The sequence below is a fragment of the Xiphias gladius genome, chromosome 13, assembly GCF_016859285.1.
Source record: "Xiphias gladius isolate SHS-SW01 ecotype Sanya breed wild chromosome 13, ASM1685928v1, whole genome shotgun sequence".
Classification (NCBI taxonomy): domain Eukaryota; kingdom Metazoa; phylum Chordata; class Actinopteri; order Istiophoriformes; family Xiphiidae; genus Xiphias; species Xiphias gladius.
In genome coordinates, this window is record NC_053412.1 from 5,204,265 (window position 1) to 5,226,738 (window position 22,474).

The following is a 22,474-nucleotide window of genomic DNA, read 5'->3' on the forward strand; positions in this document are numbered from 1 at the left end:
TGAAATTTGACTTGAACTGGTCTTCTGTATGAGCGCTTACATCTACATATGAATTGAGTGCTTTCTACATGCAGTTGCGACTCTTCTTACAAGGTCGGTACTCGAAAAGTTTCGTCTTTACTTAAAGAGAACTTGATCAACACTGGGCTGAGGTCTTTGTGTGCTTCAGAACTGATCAGAAAGGCATAGTTAAACACAGGAATCGCTGAAAGGAAATTGGCAGGCAACCCTTGAGTTCCCTCTGTAGCGAAGAAAAACAATGATCTCCACTTCTATTTCTTTTTAAGGTGGTTTGGTCGGTGTAGAATTTGTGTACTTGAAGTCAAGCAACTTTGGGAACTTTAGTTTTGTTTTGATTCTTAAAAAGCATGTGCTTTAATCTCATCCAAACTTTGCTTACTGCTGTAGATGAAGTTTGAATTATTTTCTACATAATGGGAGTATCATTCAAATTTGAAAAGCCAGTCTAAACAGGAGAAAATTGTTGTAATTTACTTGTGTTTTCTTGTTTGTCTGCGCATAATGCATGTGGTTAAATGCACTGGAAGACAATGAGCAACAGAGAACCTCCCTCCAATTAACTTTAGCCAACACACACAAAGTTAAAATCTCTAAAATATTTCCATAAGCCACTAAAGCACAGTCTAAACCTTGAAGGTCTTTGTTGGGGAAAAAAAAACAAAAAAACAGGCCCTAGAAACCTTCATAATCAAACAAGAATGACCCACATATTAAATATATTTTATTATTGTGCCGTCCTGGGCTTTCAGACAAAGCAGAACCAACATTAAACAACTCTCATCAAACACTGTTTCCACCCTGCAGGCCTGAACCGTACACGGCAAAAAATGCCCTGCCAAAATAGGACAGTTACACTGGCTTTTTCCAAAAGTAACGTTTAAATATTCTGAATAATTTTCGCAGTTCCCACTTATGAATAGACAATCTTTTTCTTTTGATCACCTTATAATTGCCGTATTAATGAGGAAAATGAGGGAGGGAATGGTGGAACAGAAGAGCAGTGTTATTCTGAGCTGATAGGACTGTTTTGTTCACACACACACACTGTGTTGTTGGATTTTCTTATGTGTGTGAATGTACATAACTAAATAATTGTAAGAAAATAAATTCAGAAAATGAGTATGCATACCAACCCTAGCTAGTATAAAATGTTAAAAATGTTTTTTTACGCACTTGATCACTGCAGGCTGTAAGTAAATCATTTGTAGGCTTTCATAATTTTAGTATTTGTGTGTGTGTGGCATCTACTTGACCTCTTGCATTTTCATCTCTTCCTCATAAGAGAGACAACATGGAGAAAAAAAAAAAAAAATCACAGTGACAGCCCAGTGAAAGTGTATGTGTGTGTTTATGTGTGTGTGTTCAGCGAAGGGGAAAAACGGCTTTGACACGGAGATTAAGCTCGGTATTGTTACAAGACATTGTCTCACAGGAACAAGGGATGAGCGAGAGAGATAGGGGGAAAGAGAGGGAGACAGAGTGAGAGAGAGATGAATGGAGCGAGGTAGCATGGAAAAAGGAATGCAGTGAGAGAGAGGCGAGCAGAGGATGGCAGAGGGGGAAAGAGATATTTTTTCAGGAGCGGTCAGAGGGGTGACATAATGGAGCATAATGGGGGGGGGGTGTTTGTGTGTGTCTGCAGCAGAAGGAAAGGGAGTTGGTTTTACAAAGGATAGTGACAGGAGGGGAAAGTGTGTGTGTGTGTGGTGGTGGTGAGGGGGGGCTGTTTTGACCCACAAAAGAGTCGCACGAAAGCAACGTGATAACTCAGCAATTAAAACACAAACACACACACAGGGCGATGTCATCTGTCCATCTACAACCACCAACAGCAACCTGACACCCAAACAACACATGTAAACAAAGTAAGATCAGAAAAATGGCACCAATAACAAAAAGACTCTTCTCAGCCCCAAATTAACCCATGTGAACATAACAGAACCTATACATTTTAATAGACATTTATGTACTGTATTGACTTCCAAATATGCTTTACCAAAGATGCAATGTATCCAAGGCCACCACACATCCCACAAATGTATTTGAATAATTTATACACTAATTGGGACAGATTGAAATTTCTACTTTCAATAAACATGCCAAGAAAAGTTGAGGAAGTGAAAGGAAGATAGTATTGTCAGAATAAAAAAACCTGACACTGGGCTGCCCTGTTGTCTCTTCTCTGCCCCCACATTCCCCACTGAAAACAAAGCAGCCCTAAGCAAACATAACGTTTTTACATTTTAAGGTTATACTGTATATCTTAATGCAGGAATCTGGTCCTTGTATTATATGAACTGGATTCCCAAAAATTGCACCAAAACAATTCTTTTCGCTGCATGGTTTGCCTTTGCATTGTGCGGCCCATGACACATGACCATTTATAACCCTGACCTCTTTCCCTCACCCTGTAGACTTCACACTGAGACTGGAGCTAATACGATGAGCTGATTAAAGGGGACCTATTATGCTCATTTCCAGCTCTATATTTTAATTCTGGGACTCCACTAGAGTAGTTTTGCGTGATTTAAAAAAAAAAAAAAAAAAAAAAAGTCCTTATTTATCTCAAACTGCCCGTTATACAGCCCCTCAGTTGAGCCTCTGACTGAAACAGGCAATGTTAGTTCAGGCCTCGGTAGGAGCCTTCCGTAAAAGCACCGAACGTCAGCTCGTCGCAGAAGTAGAAAAAAAAAAACCGTTGGCAACCAAGCATTCAGAGCAGTCTGACGCTTGAGCTTTTGTGTCATAGGGACTACTTTTACATACGTTTACGTCGTTATTCGAAACTGGCTGCATTTAATATGGACATCCAACACTGTACCTTTATATACTTATATATATATATATATATATATATATGACAGAAAATAAGGAAAAGCATAATAGGTCCCCTTTAAGCAAGCAGAAAAGTAATCAGCAACATTTTTACTATTCAATAATCATTTAAGTCTTTATTTAAGCAAAAATGACAAGATTTCACTGGTTGGAGCTTATCAAATGTAAATATGTTTTTTTATTTTCCCCGTTTTTCTGTATTAGTAAAATGAACGTCTGCTTTTTGTTGCAGTTCTACGCTTGGCCACTGAGACAAACTTGCTGCGAGGTTGACCTTGCCCAACTGCATGGCCAGATAAACTACAGCAGACAACTTTACAACCTAGTCTGATATCTTTTAGGTCATTCTGGCGGCCTTATGTGCTTATCAGGGACTCAAATTGCAACAGGAGGTGTAGGTGTAGCCTAAAATCTGCGACTGTTAAGTATGTGTTGCTCAACCTGATTTATTTTTTTAAAAGGTCAATATTTCAGGAATGACCTCACGTGTAGACGGGACTGGTGAATAAAAAACACACATGCAAACACCACTTGCCCTCCCACCCACCCGCTGTTCCATCCAGCTCATCACAATCAGCACAAACCAAAAAAAAAAAAAAAAAAAACAAGAGAGGCGAGAGACAAAAGCCAGAAAGAGAATTGGAGGGGGGGGGGGGCAAAACGCTGAGCTCGAGGAATGCCATTTTCTGTTTACAACGAAAAGGGGGAAAGAGAGAGTGTCAGAGAAAGTGTCAGGGTGCCCCAACTCCACTCTCCTTCCCTTGATGGCGGGTTTTTTGTCAGCCCCCCCTCAGGCCATGTTGGAAGGGCAAACACACATCCTTTAAGAATCTGCCTACTTCAACCAGATTCGTTGTGGCTCGGCACATTTTATGGAGGACAGCGTGAATGTGCACAATCAACATAAATCCACGAGTACTAACGCTGAAGGTTTCCTGCGGATCCTGGAGGAATAGCTGTTGTAGTAACTTTTTTCAAATAGTGTTTCAGGGCACTTCTGCTTTACTCGACGGTATACACTGCAGGAAAGTTGTTTGTGTGTTTTATGACAGAGAGAAATTCATTAGGGCAGTTTCAGGCATGGCGTACAAAACCACCGATTCATAGTCATAGGTTATTCAGAGTTTATAGTAGTTGTGTTGCCAGAAGAGGCGTTGCTTAATTTTTGATGTTTGATTTATAGCGGCGTCTCGTAATCCCATGTGGGATGGGCCGAATGTTTGGCATGACATGAAAAAAAAAAAACTAACTATAGGCAGAAGAGAACTGTTACTTGGTTTTATTGAGTCTACAGTTTTGAACTCAGATGTCAAAATGGCCTCTCCGTGACTTTGTCCCACTGTCTATACCATGACGTGTTAAAGAAATAAATCTTTAAAGCTGTATATACCCCTTTAATTTGGCCCATTTTGTCATCCTTTGGACCCCAAAAGTCCACTGATCTTTGTACTGTTGAGTTTACACCTGGCTTATTTTGCAGGTTTTATTTAGGAAAACTCATTTAACACCTCATCTGCCTGGATTACTTTCCTGGAAAGAAAGAAGAAGCACTCTATAAATGATTACAAAACCACAAAACAGCAGCCGTTCTGGTAATGTCACCGTCTGTGTGTTTAAAATATTGAGCAATTAAGAAAGCTTTGTTTTAACATTTTCATCTCAAAGACAGTCTAAATAAGTAAAAATATAAAGTAGCTACATCGTCTCATGCTACATATCTCCGCCTTCACATCAGTGCATCTTGTGCCTCCACAGTCTTCACGATTCATAAAGACTGCAAAACGTGGGGCAGATTTGAATGCCTTGTCATCCAGAGGAAACACTTAAACATGGTAATCACCGAAGTTAGGTCTTATCACTATCAGTGGATAAGCTTTTGCTGGTTCACGTCCCGATGTTGCCAAATTGGCTGTGTGACTGTAATTGACAAGACGGCTGGGAGGCGGGTTGGATGCTAATTGATTCCCGCTGAGACGGCCGCATCGAGATGTCATGTCAGCCTCTCAAGGCAAGAGTCTTCAGGGCTCTCTCTGATTAATGTGTCACTGCTTCGCGTTCGTCGTGTGTGCACGCGTGTGTGTGTGTGTGTGTGTGTGTCAGCGACAGTGTACAGTATGTAAAAACTCTCAGCTGGCAGGGAACTCGTCAGTGAGAGTGTGTGCGAGTCGGAAGGAACTCCCTGAGCCAGCGAGCCTCTAATTAATCCGAACTCCTCCAGTCTTAACAAGATCTTAATTACTCTCACTGACTCTCTCAAGACACGACAGCAGCGCCCTCAGCGTCTCATGCTAACACATATGATTGTCTGGTCAGAAGGCAAGAGCTTTCACTATGCAATCAAGAACCCATGTTGTGTGTGTGTGTGTGTGTGTGTGTGTGTGTGTGTGTGTGTGTGTGTGTGTTGTGTATGTGCGTGCTTGATCATCTGTGCCTAAAACAGTTGTCAGCTCAACCCACTTCCCACACCGAGTGAGGCGGACATTGTGTGTAAGAGGCTCATCTTTAAGAACCAGTTTCCCATAGACAAAGTCCATTCAAGTCCAATTAGGGGAAGCCATTCAGGGCCCTAATTCCCTTACAGTGAATCTGCCTGATCCTCCTAACACATGCTACTTATTGTTCCCTGGGAAGGAGGAGGGGGGGGGGGTAGGAATAAGAGAGAGGGTGAGAGAGAGAAGAAGAAAAAGAGACATTGACCCGGATTTTGGAAATATGGTAATGATGACGGTAATGAATGCAATGGGACAATGAAACGGGACACACACATACACAGGCAGACAGCAACAGGGTGCTCTCTCTCTACTCAGTCCTCCACACACACACACACACACACACACACACACACACACACACACACACACACACCAAAGCCTTGAAAAGAACAGCCTCGTTCATCACAAATAGGATTATCCATGATTCATTTTTTTAATAAGCGAAATAATATCTGCAGAGTTCCTCCCACAGATAAATATGATGGATTAACTGGGATTATATCTCAATTAAAACTAAATTTGACTGTAAACCAGTATTTGCATAAAATATGACTGAGGAGAAATTTTCTTAAAGGATAATTCCAGTTTACTTCAACTTGTTGTATTTCCCATAAGTGTGGCCATAGTGGCTCTATGGGTCGGTCTGTCTTTCGCCTCACCACCTCCATTGTTGAGATTCGGGCTAACAAGGGCTCAAAAAAACAGCGTGTATTGGGGCCAACCAGCACAAGCGTCCTCCAGCTTACCAAAGAAACATGGTTTTTACACCAATCGTTTCCAACGCTTGTCTCTGAGTCTGACTAAAATGAAACGTGGAAATTAGCCCCCTGGAAGGGTGTGCATGTTAACTCACAGGAATCCATATACGGAGCAGCTTGCCGGCTGTACAGTTCCCTAACTCCTTATCAGAGCTGTATTAAGTTACTGCGAATGCAAACCTGGTTGTCGTCAAATCGGCCAGGACACATAACTTTAGGATTGTAGTGTATAATGATGCATTGCCGCTGTAAATCTGACTAAACTTGTAGATAGGGAAAGAAAAATTGCAAAAACCAAGTGAAACCATGTATCTGGTTTTCTTTATCTGCAAGCTGTGACACAATGCGCTGTCAATCCTTAAACCTCAGACAATAAATTCCAATGGAAGAATGTTTTCATTCCTTTAAATCCCAGTCCTGTTTGTGGTTCTGACTGCAGTTACAGATCGAAGCGGTAATACCGTCCATCTGCTGAGCGAAGTGGCCGGCCGAAGCACTGCAAACATCTCCTAATCTAAATCCATGTTTGTTGAGATGAAGAGATTAATTGAATATCAGTTTGGATATAAACCCACAGATTGGAGACTAGATTAATTTTAAAAGCTAATATCAATCTCCACAAGATAAAGTAATGAACTGAGCCTATTTATTAACTCATTAGTCCTAATTTATTCATTTTCTGAATTAAACCCCAAAGCCGCAGTTTATTTGGCCACAAAAATATTAAACATATTTACCCAGATAATAGAGAGTGTGACTTAGACAGGGAAAGTAAGCGGATTATGGAAAATTATCAATGTCAGCACATAACAGTTTTGAACTGTTTTCTTTTTTCTTTTTTAAAATAAAGTAAGTTTGGGGTTACACAGTTATGTTAACTCTCATAATAACTCATTAGCTGACTTGGCTCACTAGTATGAATGTTGAGATTCAGAAGTTCTGACGTATTCTTCATTTAGATTTTCCAGAAAAAGTGAAGCTTGCGAATTTGAAAGGGCTGCCAGCATCCGTGTACAACCACTTATTTAATTTATTCAATATGTTCACTGCTCTCAAAACCGTGTAGGTGTGACACAGAAAAAAGGCAAAATTTAAATCTGGAAGCTCTTCATCTTCCAAGAGCTTTTAGCTGGGCTTCGTCACTATGCTTCATTGCAGTGTGTATGTATTAAATCACATTTAGCCTGAAGATAACACAGTGTTTAACTTGATGAAGAAAATTCTTGGAAACCCTTTTAAGGTTTATATTTGAAAGAATATCTCAGATTTGATTTATCGTAGTTTTGCTCCCATACAGCAGTTGACAGTTTTAGGATTATCAGTGTCAGTTGTTAGCCTGAAAAAGGCATTCCCAGCACCCTGCCTTGGGCAACCAAGTTGGTCTTTTTGGGGAAATTAAACTTTTAAACCATGTTGGTTTGGCAGATTTTTGATGGTTGGCTGATGAAATCCAACATTTTCCGCTTTTATTGTCTCAGTAACACTAAAGAGAAGTATAACTGGGTGCTACGACGCCCGTTTTTTTATCACTTAATGGACTCCAGGTTAATGACAAATCGGACTCACACGTACTGGGAGCAGGTATACTTAGCAACCTTGTGTTTGCCTAGCAACCTGGTGTCCCAGCGACCCTTGTTGCCATGGCAGCCGATAAGGATGTGGCACTGCCATGAGGAAGTGGTCACCACAGATACGAGCCAAAGGGCAGCTGGTGTGTGTGTGTTTATACTTCTGTGTGTGTGTGTGTGTGTGTGTGTGTGTGTGTGTGTGTGCGTGTAGCTGCTCATTTGAATACAGTGTCCTGAATCCGTCGAGGAGCCGTATGCTCCTTTGCAAAACACATAGCAGCCTGTAAACACAAAACAATCAGCGCCTTTGTTTTAAAGCTGTTGTTCTGTTGTCATCCCTTTCATTTGTTTGTCCTCCCCTCCCCGCGTTCCCTCTGTCATTTTCTCAAAACACCCCAACACGAAAACGCAAGCACACGCACACTCTTTCCATCATCTCCTTTTTCCTTCTAACTCATTTTGCTTGTCTTGCTATTCACTGTTCGTTTTTCTTGATGATTTTACTTCCTTTCTTTCCTCTTTCCGTTCTTTTTCCTTTCTTTCTACCTGTGCATCCTGTATTCTGTCAATGCTTAAACTGTGTTTATTTGACTTGTGTCTCTGTTTTAAAAAAAAAAAACACCTCAACTTCTCATTTTTATGTTAGTGAGAGTGAAAGTGAGTATGTGTGTGTTTTGGGTGAGAGGCAGATAGAGGATGAGGTTGCTGTGTGCGTGTACTCGCATGTCTGAGGGGGTTAAAGTATGTGTGTGAGAGGGTAAGTGGGTGTTATCGCCCCCCCCCTTTGCAACCCCAGACCGATTAAGGCCAGAAACTCTAATTATGCCAAAAAGATGTGACAGACTGGAGCACCCATCTGCGCTATAGGGTGTCTCACACACACACACACACACACACACACACACACACACACAGACACACATTTACTGAGTAACGTAATAACACACAAAAACAGTGACAGTGAAAGTTGGTGAGGAGAAAAAACAATCATGAACAATAAAACCCCAACTGTAACCAAATCTCTAAACTAAATGCGTACCTGTTTACAACAGTTCAACTGCCCCATCTGTCACTGAAAAGCACACTGATGGGATTTTTGAGTTCTGATTCTAAAGTTGAATCCCCATCGTTTTATGGCCGCCCTCGGCCTGAGTGTCTGAACGGCTTCTCATATCGCTTGCCTGTTCAAGTCAGGGTATGAGTCACTTTTTCCTGCTCGCTCTCCTGTCTCAGCAATTGTATACATGCGCGCTGAGGACTTTATCTTGACAAGTAAGAATTGTAATCACAATGCATGCCTGACTTTTTCTATATCTAGTTTTGAGCATCCACGACCAACTTAAGCAGACTCTTAAACCTATGCACACAGATCTGTCTCTTAATGAGCCCTGCGCGATCAAATGATGACAGTTTGTCCTGTAAACAAAGATGTAGTTTCAACTTATCAAGTAACAAACACGGGGGATAAAAGCAGAGCAGATAACTTTTCCGTTTTCTTCACATGCTTTTGCACTCCACAACATTTTGTATTAATTCATTTTTTGCTTTTCAGGTCATTGTTTGAGTTGAGCGTGTGCGCCTGCACAGAATTTAGGAAGTTTGAGCTTCGGCTTTCATTGATTTAAACCCTTTCTAAAAACTTCTAAATAAATACGCTGAATTCAGGGTGAAACCAAAAAGTCCAGTAAAGTCAGATGAAAAAAGACACAGAGGAGCGGTTTGAATATGACAGGGATGAAAAAAAAAAATTAGGAGGAAAAGGTCTTACCTTGACGTCGGAGAAATACATTTTGAGCATGTTGGAGGAAGGGTAGCGGGTGTAGAAGAACATCAGCTTGGCTTTCTTCAGGTGGTTGGGAGACAAGCCCTCCTGAATCTGAATAATAACATGTCAAGGAGCCAGCAAGCAAGTACCATTAAACCATCTAAAAATGTTTTGTTTTCTCTCAGTCAGTGCACATTATTATCAACTTCATTTGTACTAATTTGTTTAAGTGATGTTTTGGAGTGAAATTCTGTTGTGTTGGCTGTACCGCGGCAACAATTACGATTATTAAATGCTGCACAGAACCGTGCATGCATCTCCTCTAACGCAGTTTGGCATTTTCAGTCCTGCATTTGGCCCTCGTTAGTCAGGCAGTGTGGTGTCACCAAACCTCCAACTGTCATCTTACAACCTAAATACACCCCTCTGTTGTTAGCGGGTATCAGACGACATCCGTTAGAGTTGAGACAGAACTTCTTGTTGAATGGGCTCCACTCGTTAGGAAAATGCTAGTGGCAGCGTAGGCTTCAGTGGAATGACACAATCATTACAAAAGTAACAGGTGTAAAACTGAGCATCCGAGCAACACACAAACACTGAAATAACTTTTTGTACAATCGGGCTTTGATCTATTATGTCCAGTTTCAAAAGTCTCAAAGAGCAGTATCGGTAAATAACTTCTATGCCGTTCATGTGTGCTCAGCCAGAGAAAATCATCAATGCCTATGCTCTCAGCCGGCTTGGCCAGAGAAGGACCCTCGTGTGAACGCTGTAGGGGCCAAAAAATGGCCCTCAGGCTTGAGGGAAGTCTGAAAACGGTTTTTGATGCACGTGCCCGGTGAGCAGCTTTACATTGGATTCAATTGGGTGCCATTTTGAAAATTAAAAAAAAAAAAAAAAAAGTATCCAACTTTTTTAATACATCTGTTCCCTCAAACCCGGACGGGTTTAGCAGGTATAAAGAAAGGACAGATGGACAGAAAACAGAAACACAATGCTCCCTTTGCTTGATTATACCTTCATTTCTTTGGAAACACAATCTGCAGTAGCCAGTGCAAAGGTGAGCGTGACGGTGCGTTGAGAAAATTTCTGTGACCTGAGAGTGATGAGTGCCAGAGGTGAAGGGATGTTTTTCTTTTCAAAAATTGCAAATTTCTGAGAAAAGCACATTGGCAGCATATCACGGGGAGGAGTGACCACTCCAGTAAAAATCAGCAGGGTGACAGCAGCGCCGTTTAACACAACCAACAAAATTCAGAAATACAATAGGAGAGACCCGGGTCTCTGGTAGGCGTGCCATTTTACACCTAAAGCAAAAGCAAACACAAGCACCTGCTGGCTTTGGATCAAGTCCCACATTCACTCCTAGATCTCGCCGACTCTGCAGCCCCAATGTCAATCCCATTGTCTCAACAAGGAAAATAATAATTGTGGAGGCCCTGGTTGCTGGGGCGGCGAGTGCGTGTGTGCTTGTGTGCGTGTGTGCGTTTGTGTGTGTGTGTGTGTGTGTGAGAGAGAGTGAAATGCGTGTCTGTTTGACAACAGCTGTGCCCCACCACGCTGCCATTTCCCCACCACATTAACAGCCCTATAATCTATCAGGGAAGATGAGGCAATCAATGGAACCCCCTGCAAGGTCAATTAGCACACAGACAAATACACACATGCACAAACACAAACACACACACACACACACGTACAGAAGCCCCAGGGGCCCTATATGGCTGGAGAGAGGGACAAGGAAAGTGGGAGAGTAGCATCAGCAATCGGGAAAAGAGGGAGAGAAAGGAAGTTAATAAAGTGTAAAGAAAAAGAGAGAGGGAGCAGCATCAGGACAGAAAGCAGAGGAGAAATTAGAAATTTCAGTTTGGCATTTTTTCCTGACTCTAATTGTTTTATTTTAGGTTCAAAATAATTAATTATCTGGTCAAGAGCTGTTTTATAACATCCGGAAAGAGCAACTGTGCCTGTTAGCTGATGGGACTATCATTTGGTTTGCCAGTGACCCTCGGTTAAAAAAAAAAAAAAAAGGTTTATTTTAGTTAAGTTAGCTTCATGGGCTTTAATTAACATTTAGCAGTTGTGACGTTAGTCCGACAAATGTTTTGTGTTTCCTCACTGTTGTCCTCAAACATAAATGTAGCGTCGACTGGCACAAAACGAAAAGTAAACCTGACTATACAGTATGTTACAAATTAGCATGATGCCACAACACCGTTCGCATTGCCTCAATAACCGAAGAGCGTCGAATTGTCATCCATCATTCATTTAGCAGCAGATACGTCAGGTCATCGGACAACAGCACCATCACCTCGTTAACATTCATACCAACCTGTCACTACCTGTCTGTGTTTAGGTCAGATAATACCTTGGTCAGTTTTTTTCGCAGCCTACCTTGTTTTCTGTGGACACACACGCACTAAAGCACACAAACATGACTGAGAGTAAACACTGTGAAGCAATATCATAATGAATAAAACGCAAATGACGTGCGTGTGTGTGTGTGTGTGTGTGTGTGTATGTAACAGTAGCTAAAGTGAGTCAGTGAATAAACAATGCAACTGGTGATGTTCTTTTTCTTCCACTCCTCTTCCTCTTCCTTTCATATCGGTGTATGTGTGTTTTAATCCTAATACACATCTGTGAATGTATGTGTCTGTGTGTGTGTGTGTCCGTGTGTGTGTGTGTGTGTGTGTGTGTGTTTTGTGCAGGGCTCACTGTATCAGCTGTAACTTGACCTTGCTGCTAGGTGTGTGTGTGTGTGTGTGTATGTGTGTGTGTGAATGGGGGGGGCATAAATTCATTAATAAATGGGGGACATCTGCTCTGCTCTGTACAAAGGATTAAAGATACACAGACCTGAGAGAGGGCGTGTGTAACTGTTTTTGTGTAGATGTTTGCGCGCCTTTCAGGTGAGCTATGGTCGATGCAAAACACCTTAACCTAAACTAACCTTACTGCCTAAGCCTTAAATCCACCAGTGACAACGCCATCGTCATTTATCCCTACCATGCAAATCAAATAAGGATGTGCTGCTTAAACTACAGTGGGAGAAAGAGATGAAACAAGGAGATCAACAGAGTGAGAACAAAGACAAGTTCATACGGAAAATGCAAAAATGTCTTTTTTTTTTTTTTTTTTTTTGAAAGGGATCACGTTCAGATTTAGGGAAGGCAGCTAACAAGACAGGAAACAGCAGAGTTTATATGAAATGTGGCCTTTTTGAGAAAACAGCGTTGAAGTTTGGCATGTTTTCACGGAGCTAAAACTATATTTAAAACATGAGTGACCCCGAGAAGTTTTAGCACATTTATACATTAAACGCAAGTTCAGTCGCCAGTGGAAATATTTGTTAATTGTACATCTTAATATAGTTTATTTTTCCCGTTAACTTCCATATGATTAAAAATGCATTTTGTAAATCTAGGGATGATTCCGCAATATGTACTGGATGACTACAAAGGAGCACATGAGCACAAACACGAACATGTGCTGGTCACACTTTTTTTTTTTTAATCATCAGCTAATCAGTTGATTATCTTTTTGATAAACTGTTTTGTCTGTCCAGCTCAGAATTTTTGTAAAATATGCTCACAAAATCACAGAGCCCAATTTGACATCTTCACATTGTTCATTTTTGGGCGCAACCAGCAAATGTTTGGCATATTTTCTTGATGAATAACGATCATCAGAAATCCTGCAGTTGATTTTCTGTTCGTCCACTAATTGATTAATTGACTAATCATTCAATCAACCGTGTAACTATTTTGGAAGTTATCATGAAGTTAAAACTAAATTGATTAAATGTGTAGATAAAGACAGTTGTTTATTATAAAAATTAATGAACTCATGCTGAAGGATTGCTGCTATTAAAATGACGTATCTACAAAATAAAAAAAGGGTTGAGTTGAAGGGTGGTCAGTATCTTTGAAATACTAATGTCCAATTTCAAAGATTTTTTTTTCTTCCAAATGAATAGAAAAGCATTTTGGAATGAAACGGCTCAGCAGGATCAAAAGACGGGTCAAATATTTCTTTTTTTAATTAAAGCAACATCTAAATTGGCTTTGAAGACGACACTGTGATCAAATCCTCATCGCAGCTGTAAGGAGTTCCTATTTTTCAGGTTCAAAGTCTTATTTTTCTTTTCACTTTGTTCTTCAAACGTGCATGTGTGTGCACATGGGCCTGTTTGTATGCAGTCAAAGTGTCTGCATGCGTAGTGGCCGGGAGAAGCCCTCTCCATATGAAAGGTTAGGAACGCAAAGATAAACAGCTACCTGCAAACACCTGTCCTCACACACACGCCATGAAAGGGAGTGTGTGTGTGTGTGTGTGTGTGTGTGTGTGTGCGTGTGTTTGTTTGTGTGTGTGCGTGTGTGTGTGTGCGCGCAGCTTTGTGCGTCACACACACAGCTGCCGAGCAACTGAGAGTGAAGGCCAACAAATGAAAGCAAGTAGTAGTGACTGAGAACGAGAGGGCGGGAGACGAATAGCTAAAAGCTGTAAAGAGGAAACCAATGTGTGTATTTTAGATATTACACTTCTCCTTATGTGTGCCCACACAGACACGCACACAAACCCCCGAAACACAGACAGAAAGCTTCTCTCAAAGAGGCCAAACATTCACCTGCCCCCTCTCCTGTGCTCTTTGAAATATGATTAGCTTTGAGCCTCCATGTACAAGGTCTTACCCCACACACACATAAACACACACGTGCAGACACAGTGAAATATGATTTGCTTTGAGCATTTATGTACAAAGTCTTTGTGATGAAAGAGAACCTAACAGCACAAGTGTCTCAGACAGTGGAAACTGTGTGTGTGTGTGTGTGTGTGTGTGTGTGTGTGTGTGTGTGAGACTGTGTGTGTGTTGAACAGGGAGCTCACTAGCCTTTCTCAGCACCTTTAAACACCACAACCTGCTGCACAGACTTAAAAGAGCCAGAGAGAGCAGTGTGCAACCTGTTTAATCTTCCCCCTCTTGCAAGACCCGGTTGTCCCCCTTTTCATCTTCGCCACTCGGCGAGGAAACAAGAGGCTCAGACCAGGAATCAGTTCATGCAGATGAACTGATGTTAAAGACTTTATGTGACTACTGCCTGCTACTGGTGCTGCCTATAAGATGTATCAGTGTCTTTGACTGTGGTAAAAATCTGACTCTTGTGTAGCAGGGCCATAAAATCTCTGGAGAGATTTTGGAGAGACACAAAATGTTAAAGTGAAGGTATTCTTTATGTTAACAATAGTCGGTAATGTTTACCATGTCCAGTGTGATACACACTCATTCACACACACAGGTACAAAACCTTACTGTAACAAGGATACAGTGCTGCCTGAGTAGGGTGATATGTCAGCAATGTCTTGCAGGTCCCCACACTCAGACTTGATGAGGGACAGGGACAGACCTTCCGGCCCATGCTGGCTCGGTGAGCTCTGCCTGTGGTGGTGACTGAGATGGCCCCCTCCCAGCGTTGCCATTTTGGTTCTGAGGCTGACAGTTTCCCGGGTCATGTCCATGGAATCGGGGGAAGACCGATGGGGGTCCTTGGGCCCTGGAGGGTAGCCGGCTCCACCCCCGTGCGACCCCAGGGGGCTCTGAAAGGGGTAACCCATAAGGGGAAGAGGGAATGGGTGGCGAAACGATGGAGGGCTAAACCCGAGAGAGGCCGTGAGGGGAGAGGGGTGGAGGGAGGGATGGTGAGGAGGAGGAGGGGGAGGAAGAGAGGGGTTGATGTTCTCTCCTCCACCTCCTCCACCACTCTTGCGCACCACCAGTGGCAGTGCTTCTGTTTGGTCATTCGGCGTTGGAACACCACTAAGTCTGCCACTCAAACCACCAAATGAATCCAGTGGGCTCGGGACAATTACATCGCTGAAGCAATGCAGCCTCTGGTTGGAGGAGTGGTAGTTAGGGGTGGGACTGCCGTCACCGTTCAGAGTGAGGGCCAGGGCACCGCTGCCAAAGCGTGAGTCCGGGGTAAGGGAGGGGAGGGGGCCGAAAGGTGGAGGACAGGAAGAGGACGAGTTGGAGGAAGAGGACGGTGCAACCGGTGTGTTGCTGTGGCAGCCATGACTGACGGCCTGCTTAGGCGAAGAGAAGCCCTTGACGACAGTGTCAACAACCTGTGACACGGCACAGTTGAGCTCCTGCTTCAGCGTCTCTGCTAACTGCCTTCCTCCTCCTCTCCTCTTCATCCTCCTTTCTCCATTCCTCTCCTCCTCCTCCCTGCCGTCCACGTCTTCCTCTATTTCTCCATCTAACAGGGCCTGCTCTCTGAGGAGAGCTCGGGCCCGGTCCAGGAACAGACCTGGGTCCAGCTCAGAGAGTTCGTCATGGCTATGCCGACCTCTGTCCCTGTGCCTCTCTTCCAAGCCGTCAGAGCGGATACTGTCCTCTGACAAGTTACCATCTTCCTCTCTTTCTCCTCCTCGGTCTCCCTCTCCACTCTCGCCGTTCTCCTCCTCCTCCTCTGTCTCTGAGTCGTAGATCTGGTAGAACTTCTCCTGGAGTTGGCGCAATTGTTTCTGAACAAGAGAGGATAGAGAATTTTACGGAAATATCATGGGAAAATATATGGGAGAAATGAAAAATAGTACACTACCACTTAGATTATGTGCAACCCACTTAAAGGACAGGGACGCTTTTTAAAGCGAGTTCTGTTTGTCACACCATTTTTGTTGTGTTTTGCATGTGCAAAAATCCAAGCAATGATTTTGAACATCAGCTCTTGCTTCTCTTTAGGCACAGATTAACGGAATATATATATCTTGTTCCATTCCTATTGTGCCACTTTGAAATTTGGCCCTCTTTTAGACCCTGAAATTCAGGGTTCCTCATGTTTATCTAATGCCACATGTCCTAAACAATCCGATTTTACATAGAAAACATATATGTGAGAGCAAGGGGAAGCTGATGTATTTTTGCTGCAAATATCCACATGAAAGTTCTGCTCTAAATGCCGTTGGATGTGCTACCAACCTGCATGTCCTCCAGCTGCAGTTTGAGCTGCCGTCTCTCTTCCTGTCTCTGCTCCTGCCTGGAACACACCAGCTGGGTGAAGCTGTGTTGCTGCTGTGGCAGACGCTGCTTTCTCTTATTCTCCCGGTAAACCTCACCAACGCTGACGACACCGGCCCGTGAACCTGGAGAGCTCAGGAGGGAAGAAGGACAGTCGCTCCGGATGTGGTTGTGGTTGCTGGTTTTGTGGCTGTTGCCATCTCCTCGGTGATCATTACTGCTGTTGTCATTCTCACGGTTGCTTTCGTGGTTGTGGTCGCTGGCGTTGGGCCGGACCAGTGGCGAGTGACTCATTCCGCGAATGATGTTTTCCACGCGGGCACGTTTGGCACGAAGGTGCTCGTCCGACAGCCTGTCCAAGTCAAAGGAGGAGAGGGAGAGGGGCTGAGAGGGAGCGTGGGAGTTGAGGCTCGAAGGAGGTGGTGGCCGCCCGAAGGAGGAGGAGGAAGATGGAGGGGGAAGGGGGGGCCCGGGAGAGAGGCAGTCAGATGGGCTGTCCTGGTCGCGGGAGGAGTTACTGCAGGCGTCCTCGGCCTGGATCTCAGAGCCTCCACTCGACAGAGCTCCACTCCCCTGTGACGGACGAAAGGAGGATGGAATTAATAAGCAATTGCTAAATTAAATGAATTATTTAATGGATTAATGGATGATTGAAGATCATTTAGTGGCTTGTTTGTTTGGTTGATTGGAAGGTTGATTCAACGGCGACTAAATGGTGACTAAAACCATGAATTAATTGTCAAACTGAAATCGTCTATTTGAATAATTGACTTAATGTTTCACCACTACCTGTATGTGTGTGTTTGTACATACCTGGAAGCCTGAGTCACTCCCTCCATTCTTTCCGATGTTATTCTTCAGTAGCTGAGAGATGATGGTAGCACCAGGGAAAGGCATTATGGTGTCTTCATAGGAGTTGGCCCTCTTCAGCAACTTCCTCAAAACATTCGACTTCTCTCCATCACTGGTGGTACCCCCGTGGCCATGACTGACCAACGAGCAGTCTCCGTCCTGATCGGGGCCGTGCGATTGATTCATGCTGTCGAACAGGGTCTCCCTGGCGCGGGTGAATATCGTGCTACCCACAGTCCTTTTCACCCCGATGTCGACACGTCGGCGCTTTGTCTGTCTGGTTAGGAGGGTGGTGCTGTCATGATCAGGCATCACGCAGGGCAGCTAAGCGGACATGACCAAGGGTCCTCACAGACACAGTCAGGATGAGAGGAGTTACCTGGTCGACAACCCAAACAAATAAACAAAAATTGCAATGATTTCAGACTGTCAATATCCCCCAGAAAGTAGCATTTTGCTAAACTCTACAGAGGGTATTAAAGTCTTGATTCCCAAATTAGATATTTATCAATTGGCAGAATTGTGCATGAAGTGATCATTTTTTTGGTCCGAGTAGGGGCCCAGTCATTTAAATTGGTAGCTGTATGAGTCCTAATTTTGAAAATAGAGCTGGTCTGTACAGAAAGAAAAGTTATAAAAGCATTTTAAATTGTGTGATGTATTAGCTCTAAAACAAATATATCAAAACTAACTTTAATTAAAATCAGTTGATTGGTCTTTAGTATTTTGTGGCTTTTATCAATGTCAGAATTCCTTCGTAGAATAAATATCCCACAGCTGACAGACATCAGACGACTTCAGATAATGTACTGTCTTCTTTCCGCAGCAGAATGCCTAAAAACTCCCTTCAGTTTGTGTTTTGACTTTTGTTTAAACAGAGTAGACAATAATTAACAGAGTGTATTTGCCGTATGATAAAAAAAATCACCCCTTACGAACCACGGCAAAACATTTCAAACAATATAAACCATCACACCTGACGGAAACAAAAGAGGTTGCCAGGTCCATCGATCGCACACTGAGCAAAACACAAAAAAATTACTCATAGTGAAAAGCAAGGGAACCACTATGAGAAAAAACACACTCTTTATATAAGTTAAAGGAGATATTCCCAAAGAGGAGTAACAGCTGCCTCTAATAACCAAAATCATTTCCCATCAGCCATTCCCTCCCTTGAGGGGTAACCTTGATTTCTGCATCTTGTTAGGAGCTGTGAAGAACCGACAGACTCATTCTTATTGTCAGAGGGATTTTGCTCCTCTATGAAGAAAAAAAAAAGCCCCCCCCCCCCTTTTTGTGTTAGTTTTCTTTTTTACTTCTTGACATGATTTGAAAGAAGTCGGTACGTATCTAACATTGTCAAAAGCGGTGAATTTTGGTGCTATTTAGGTCGTTTAATTTAACATGGAAGTTAAATTCTTATAAATGCTACCACTTGGGGTTTTAGCAAGTTCTCCGCATACTGCGTATTCAAAGCTAGGCTTATTTTTCCGTCATGAGTGAATACTTCTTATCTATTACACTGTAAAAGGGATCTATTGATGCTCTGGATACACCTAAAACTATCCGAGGGGTGGGAAATGTTGAAGAATTTATCCAAAACTATCACCTGTATCTGGTTTACACTGACTGAAATACTTGCAAAAAATCTCCAGAAAGTGCAGGATATCCCAACCTAAACGATCAAAACCTGATTTCTAGAAGAAACAAAAGTCTCAGGCCACAACTGAATTTAAGTCCCAGCTGACTTGAACCTTTTCAGCATTGCTTTTCTCACTCATTTAAGGTATCAAAGAGAGACCATTCAAAAACATCTAAAAGCGACACCAAAAGTAAAGCTTTACAAACCAGGTAAACGGTACAAGTTAGTTCATCTGCTTGCACATGTGCCTTCACATGCATAGACATAGGCAGCATTTTCCATGTTACCTGTTTGCATCTGTTTTGCAAGTGATTTCAGGGTCAGGTCTAGGGAAATATTTCCCAAATTAAAGCTGCTGTCTACAACAGTTTGGCAGAGCTGTGCCTGCATTCATCGGAGCTGAGCAGTTTTCATTCCAGTGTTACAATGCATTCAAAACACAGTTGTGCAACTGTAACGTTACAGTCAGATTTTAAAGACAGACAGAAAATGCAAACGGGCTCAAACACGCATTCAGACTGAATCAAGGGCACAAATGAGATGCTTTTGCAATAGCCAATGATGGCCAACAAAGCAGACATTGTTGTGTTCTTGCAGGGCCATTTCCAAATGAAATACTTTCCACTCAGAAGAGAAGGGTTAGTTTGACTCCAAGTTTCAGCGTTGTAGACGAGAGGTGTTCCGAAAAACACTCAGTCCCTCAGCACAGTGCCCGGCAGTGACCCAGATACACCAGATACACACTCACATAGTCCGTGCATGCATAGGCTACACACTTTGCTCGCTGTTTGCATTATTGGTTTCTTGGCATTACTCTGGGCAGAGGTCTGGCGGGCACACACACAGAGGGGCGTCGGAGAGAGTGAGAGACAAACAGTTTAGGTTGGGGGGGGGGGTTTGTCCGAAGAGCCTGAAAACTTGTTTATTTTGAAATTTGTGTCTGATGTTAAATTGAGGGTGTATCACTGTAAAAACAGCAAATGTTTTCCATCTGCATCAGTAAAACATGAAGCAACGGAGGATGAAAATGTGTTCATCACCTTTTCTTCGGACGCTGACAATATTACGTTACAGAATCCCAAGTTGGACTCAGAAAATTCCCATGTACTGTAGTACCAGCAGCAATACACAATAAGTTCAAAGACTTCTTTCAGCAGAAAACCTTTTGCATTAACGCCCAAATGAGCTCCTGCGAAAGGTGAGCATTGAAAGGAGATGTGAGAGTGTCTGTGTGTGTGTGTGGTTTCTGTAACAAAACAGAAACTTCTGCTCTAATCTGAATTGAAGAGGCAGGAAAAACTTGCTCTGCGATTGAGAACTGAAATGAGAAGTAACTGATAAATAACTGTAAATGGCCTGTTTTCATTTAAAAGGAGTGGAGGCATGTGGTGGCCCATGGCTGAATTAATTTCTTTGTTACACGGGAATGAAGGCTTCATCTAGAATTCTGTAAGCCATATATAGAAATACACACACACACACACACACACTTCTGGCTAAAATTGTGGGGAAGAAAAAGGAAAACAGGGCCAAGAGGATTTTTGGAAATCAAAGTTTATGTCATTGTTGGAAGTCATTGTTCGCGCACCTTTTATTTCCTTCTGCGCCGCCGAGAGGAACCAAACAACTTAGTAATTCTTGTTAAAATAAGGGGGAAAAAAAACCAGGTGACGCGCCAGTGTTAAGGGGGATCTCCCTCACCGCCTCTCGCCGTAGCTGTGCGCTCTGAGCAGAGGGCACCGCTGTGTCCGGAGACGGGCCGGGCACACAGGCTGGCACTTTGACGCGCGGCGTCGCAGACGGCAAACGTGGAGAGACGTACCGTCACATTGCGAACAACAGTCGGTCCACGGCAACGACAACGGCGGCAGCGGCCCCGCTGCAACCGGAGAGGTCGACGGGGCACACGCCGCAAACGCCAGACGGTTCCATCGCAACACGCCGTTTGTTGTTTTTATCACAAAGCGTCTAAAGTTTCCTGCGGTTAGGGAAAAGCCAGGCCAGTGCAAGGAGGTGAGGCAGTTTGCTCTTGTCGTGGCGATACCGAGGAGTCAGTAGCCTCTCTGGAAACGAGGCTGAATGCTACATTACTGGACTACAGGGCATCAAAAATTGAACTTGACTTACATTCTCGAAAGACGTTTATTTGATTCGGAAGCAGAAGATTTTGTCTTTCGTCCACTGCCACGGTTCTTGGTTTGCTTTAATTTGAGAGACAGAGTGTGAGTAATAGGATTTTAAAACTCATCTGTCACTGAACGACTTGTTCATCATCCGGTTAACAACTGTCACGAAATGAAAAAAACAAAAAAAAAAAAACGGCAGCGGCAGGAGCGTAAATCCACGCGAGTTGAGCTCTGCGGTGTCCACGGCCAAAGTAAAAGCACGGACAAAAACCCATTTCAGTTTCAAAAGAAACTTCTATCAGCGATTTTTGATCCACGCAGGCACGTTCACGGAGCCGGCAGAAGTCCCAGTCAGCCCGGGACCGACGCGCATGAAGTCAGCCTGCGCGGAAACACTTTCGGAAAATCGTCCGAAATTCAATCAATCGCACCATCCGGATCCGTCGCGTGGAGCGGGGATGGACCGTCTCCACGAACTACCGGTGGAAGTTAACTTACACCGAATACACACGATGCGATCGGACAAATCGCACACACACACACACACACACGCACACACACAGCCTACAATTTACGAGCCTCCCCGAGTGACTGGAATAACTGTAATAAATAATAAGTGCCACAAAAAAGTTGAAACTTACTTCTCTCTCGAGCGTTTCTCCAAGTCGGTCCGTCGAAGAAAGGGCGAGCGCAAGAGACAGAGCCCGCACTCGGCGTTGAGATCAATGCCGTAATTTACCACGGCAAAGTGGAGACGTATGCAGAGCGTGCCTGCGCGCGGGCGTGAGTGTGTGTGTGTGTGTGTGTGTGTGTGTGTGCGGGAGGGAGCGAGAGAGAGGAAGAGAGAGACTCGGAGACAGATTGTGTGCGCGAGAGAGAGTGAGAGAGATAAGGAAAGCGAGAGAGAGAGAGCGAGAGAGAGAGAGAGATCGTTCTAGTGCGCCGCTCTCCTCCCGGGATGGGAAGTGTGAAGTATCGAGCGCACCCGGTCCGTCCGGCACTCTCGTTCCGTCGCGAGTCCGGCTGTCTCCCTCCGACCGACGGCAAGACTCTCAGCAAAGAAACAAGAAGAGACGCACATGAAGGATACGTGAAGACGCTGCGTCACCGGCCCCGGAGTGAGGTAACGGCTCCACCTGACCAATAAGGAAGAGGAGCCGGAGACGGTGGATTTTATTTATAAGGAGCCCCCCGAAAAAGCGGCGCGCAGCCAGAGCGGAGAGGGAGAGGGAGGAGAGAGGAGCAGAGGAGGATGCGGAGGGTAAACTGACGGTCAGGTTCCACAACTTCTCTGATTAGCGGAGACAAGAAACCGAGTCGCTGTAGAATAAAAGTGTCGCGCAGCCCAAACCGCACTTTAAGGACGCCAGTTGTTCCCGTTCTTTCTTTAAACC

General features: G+C 43.6%; 1 protein-coding gene across 3 annotated transcripts in view; it reads right to left on the reverse strand.

The window, feature by feature from the left end:
* The window catches only part of LOC120798270 (prospero homeobox protein 1-like), a 39,301-nt gene extending 17,441 nt beyond the window's left edge, over nt 1–21,860 (reverse strand). The window contains exons 1-5 of one of the 3 annotated variants that reach the window (XM_040142442.1): nt 21,722–21,860; nt 17,274–17,691; nt 16,422–17,033; nt 14,768–15,967; nt 9,443–9,550 (exon numbers count right to left, since the gene is read on the reverse strand). In XM_040142442.1, coding sequence (XP_039998376.1) covers nt 9,443–9,550; nt 14,768–15,967; nt 16,422–17,033; nt 17,274–17,624 — 2,271 coding nt within the window. In that variant the 5' untranslated portion in view covers nt 17,625–17,691; nt 21,722–21,860. Of the gene's footprint in view, nt 1–9,442; nt 9,551–14,767; nt 15,968–16,421; nt 17,034–17,273; nt 17,698–21,081; nt 21,214–21,721 lie in introns of those variants that run through there. The other 2 variants (XM_040142444.1, XM_040142445.1) reach the window with 2 other exon arrangements.
* Between the last annotated feature and the right edge of the window lie 614 nt (nt 21,861–22,474).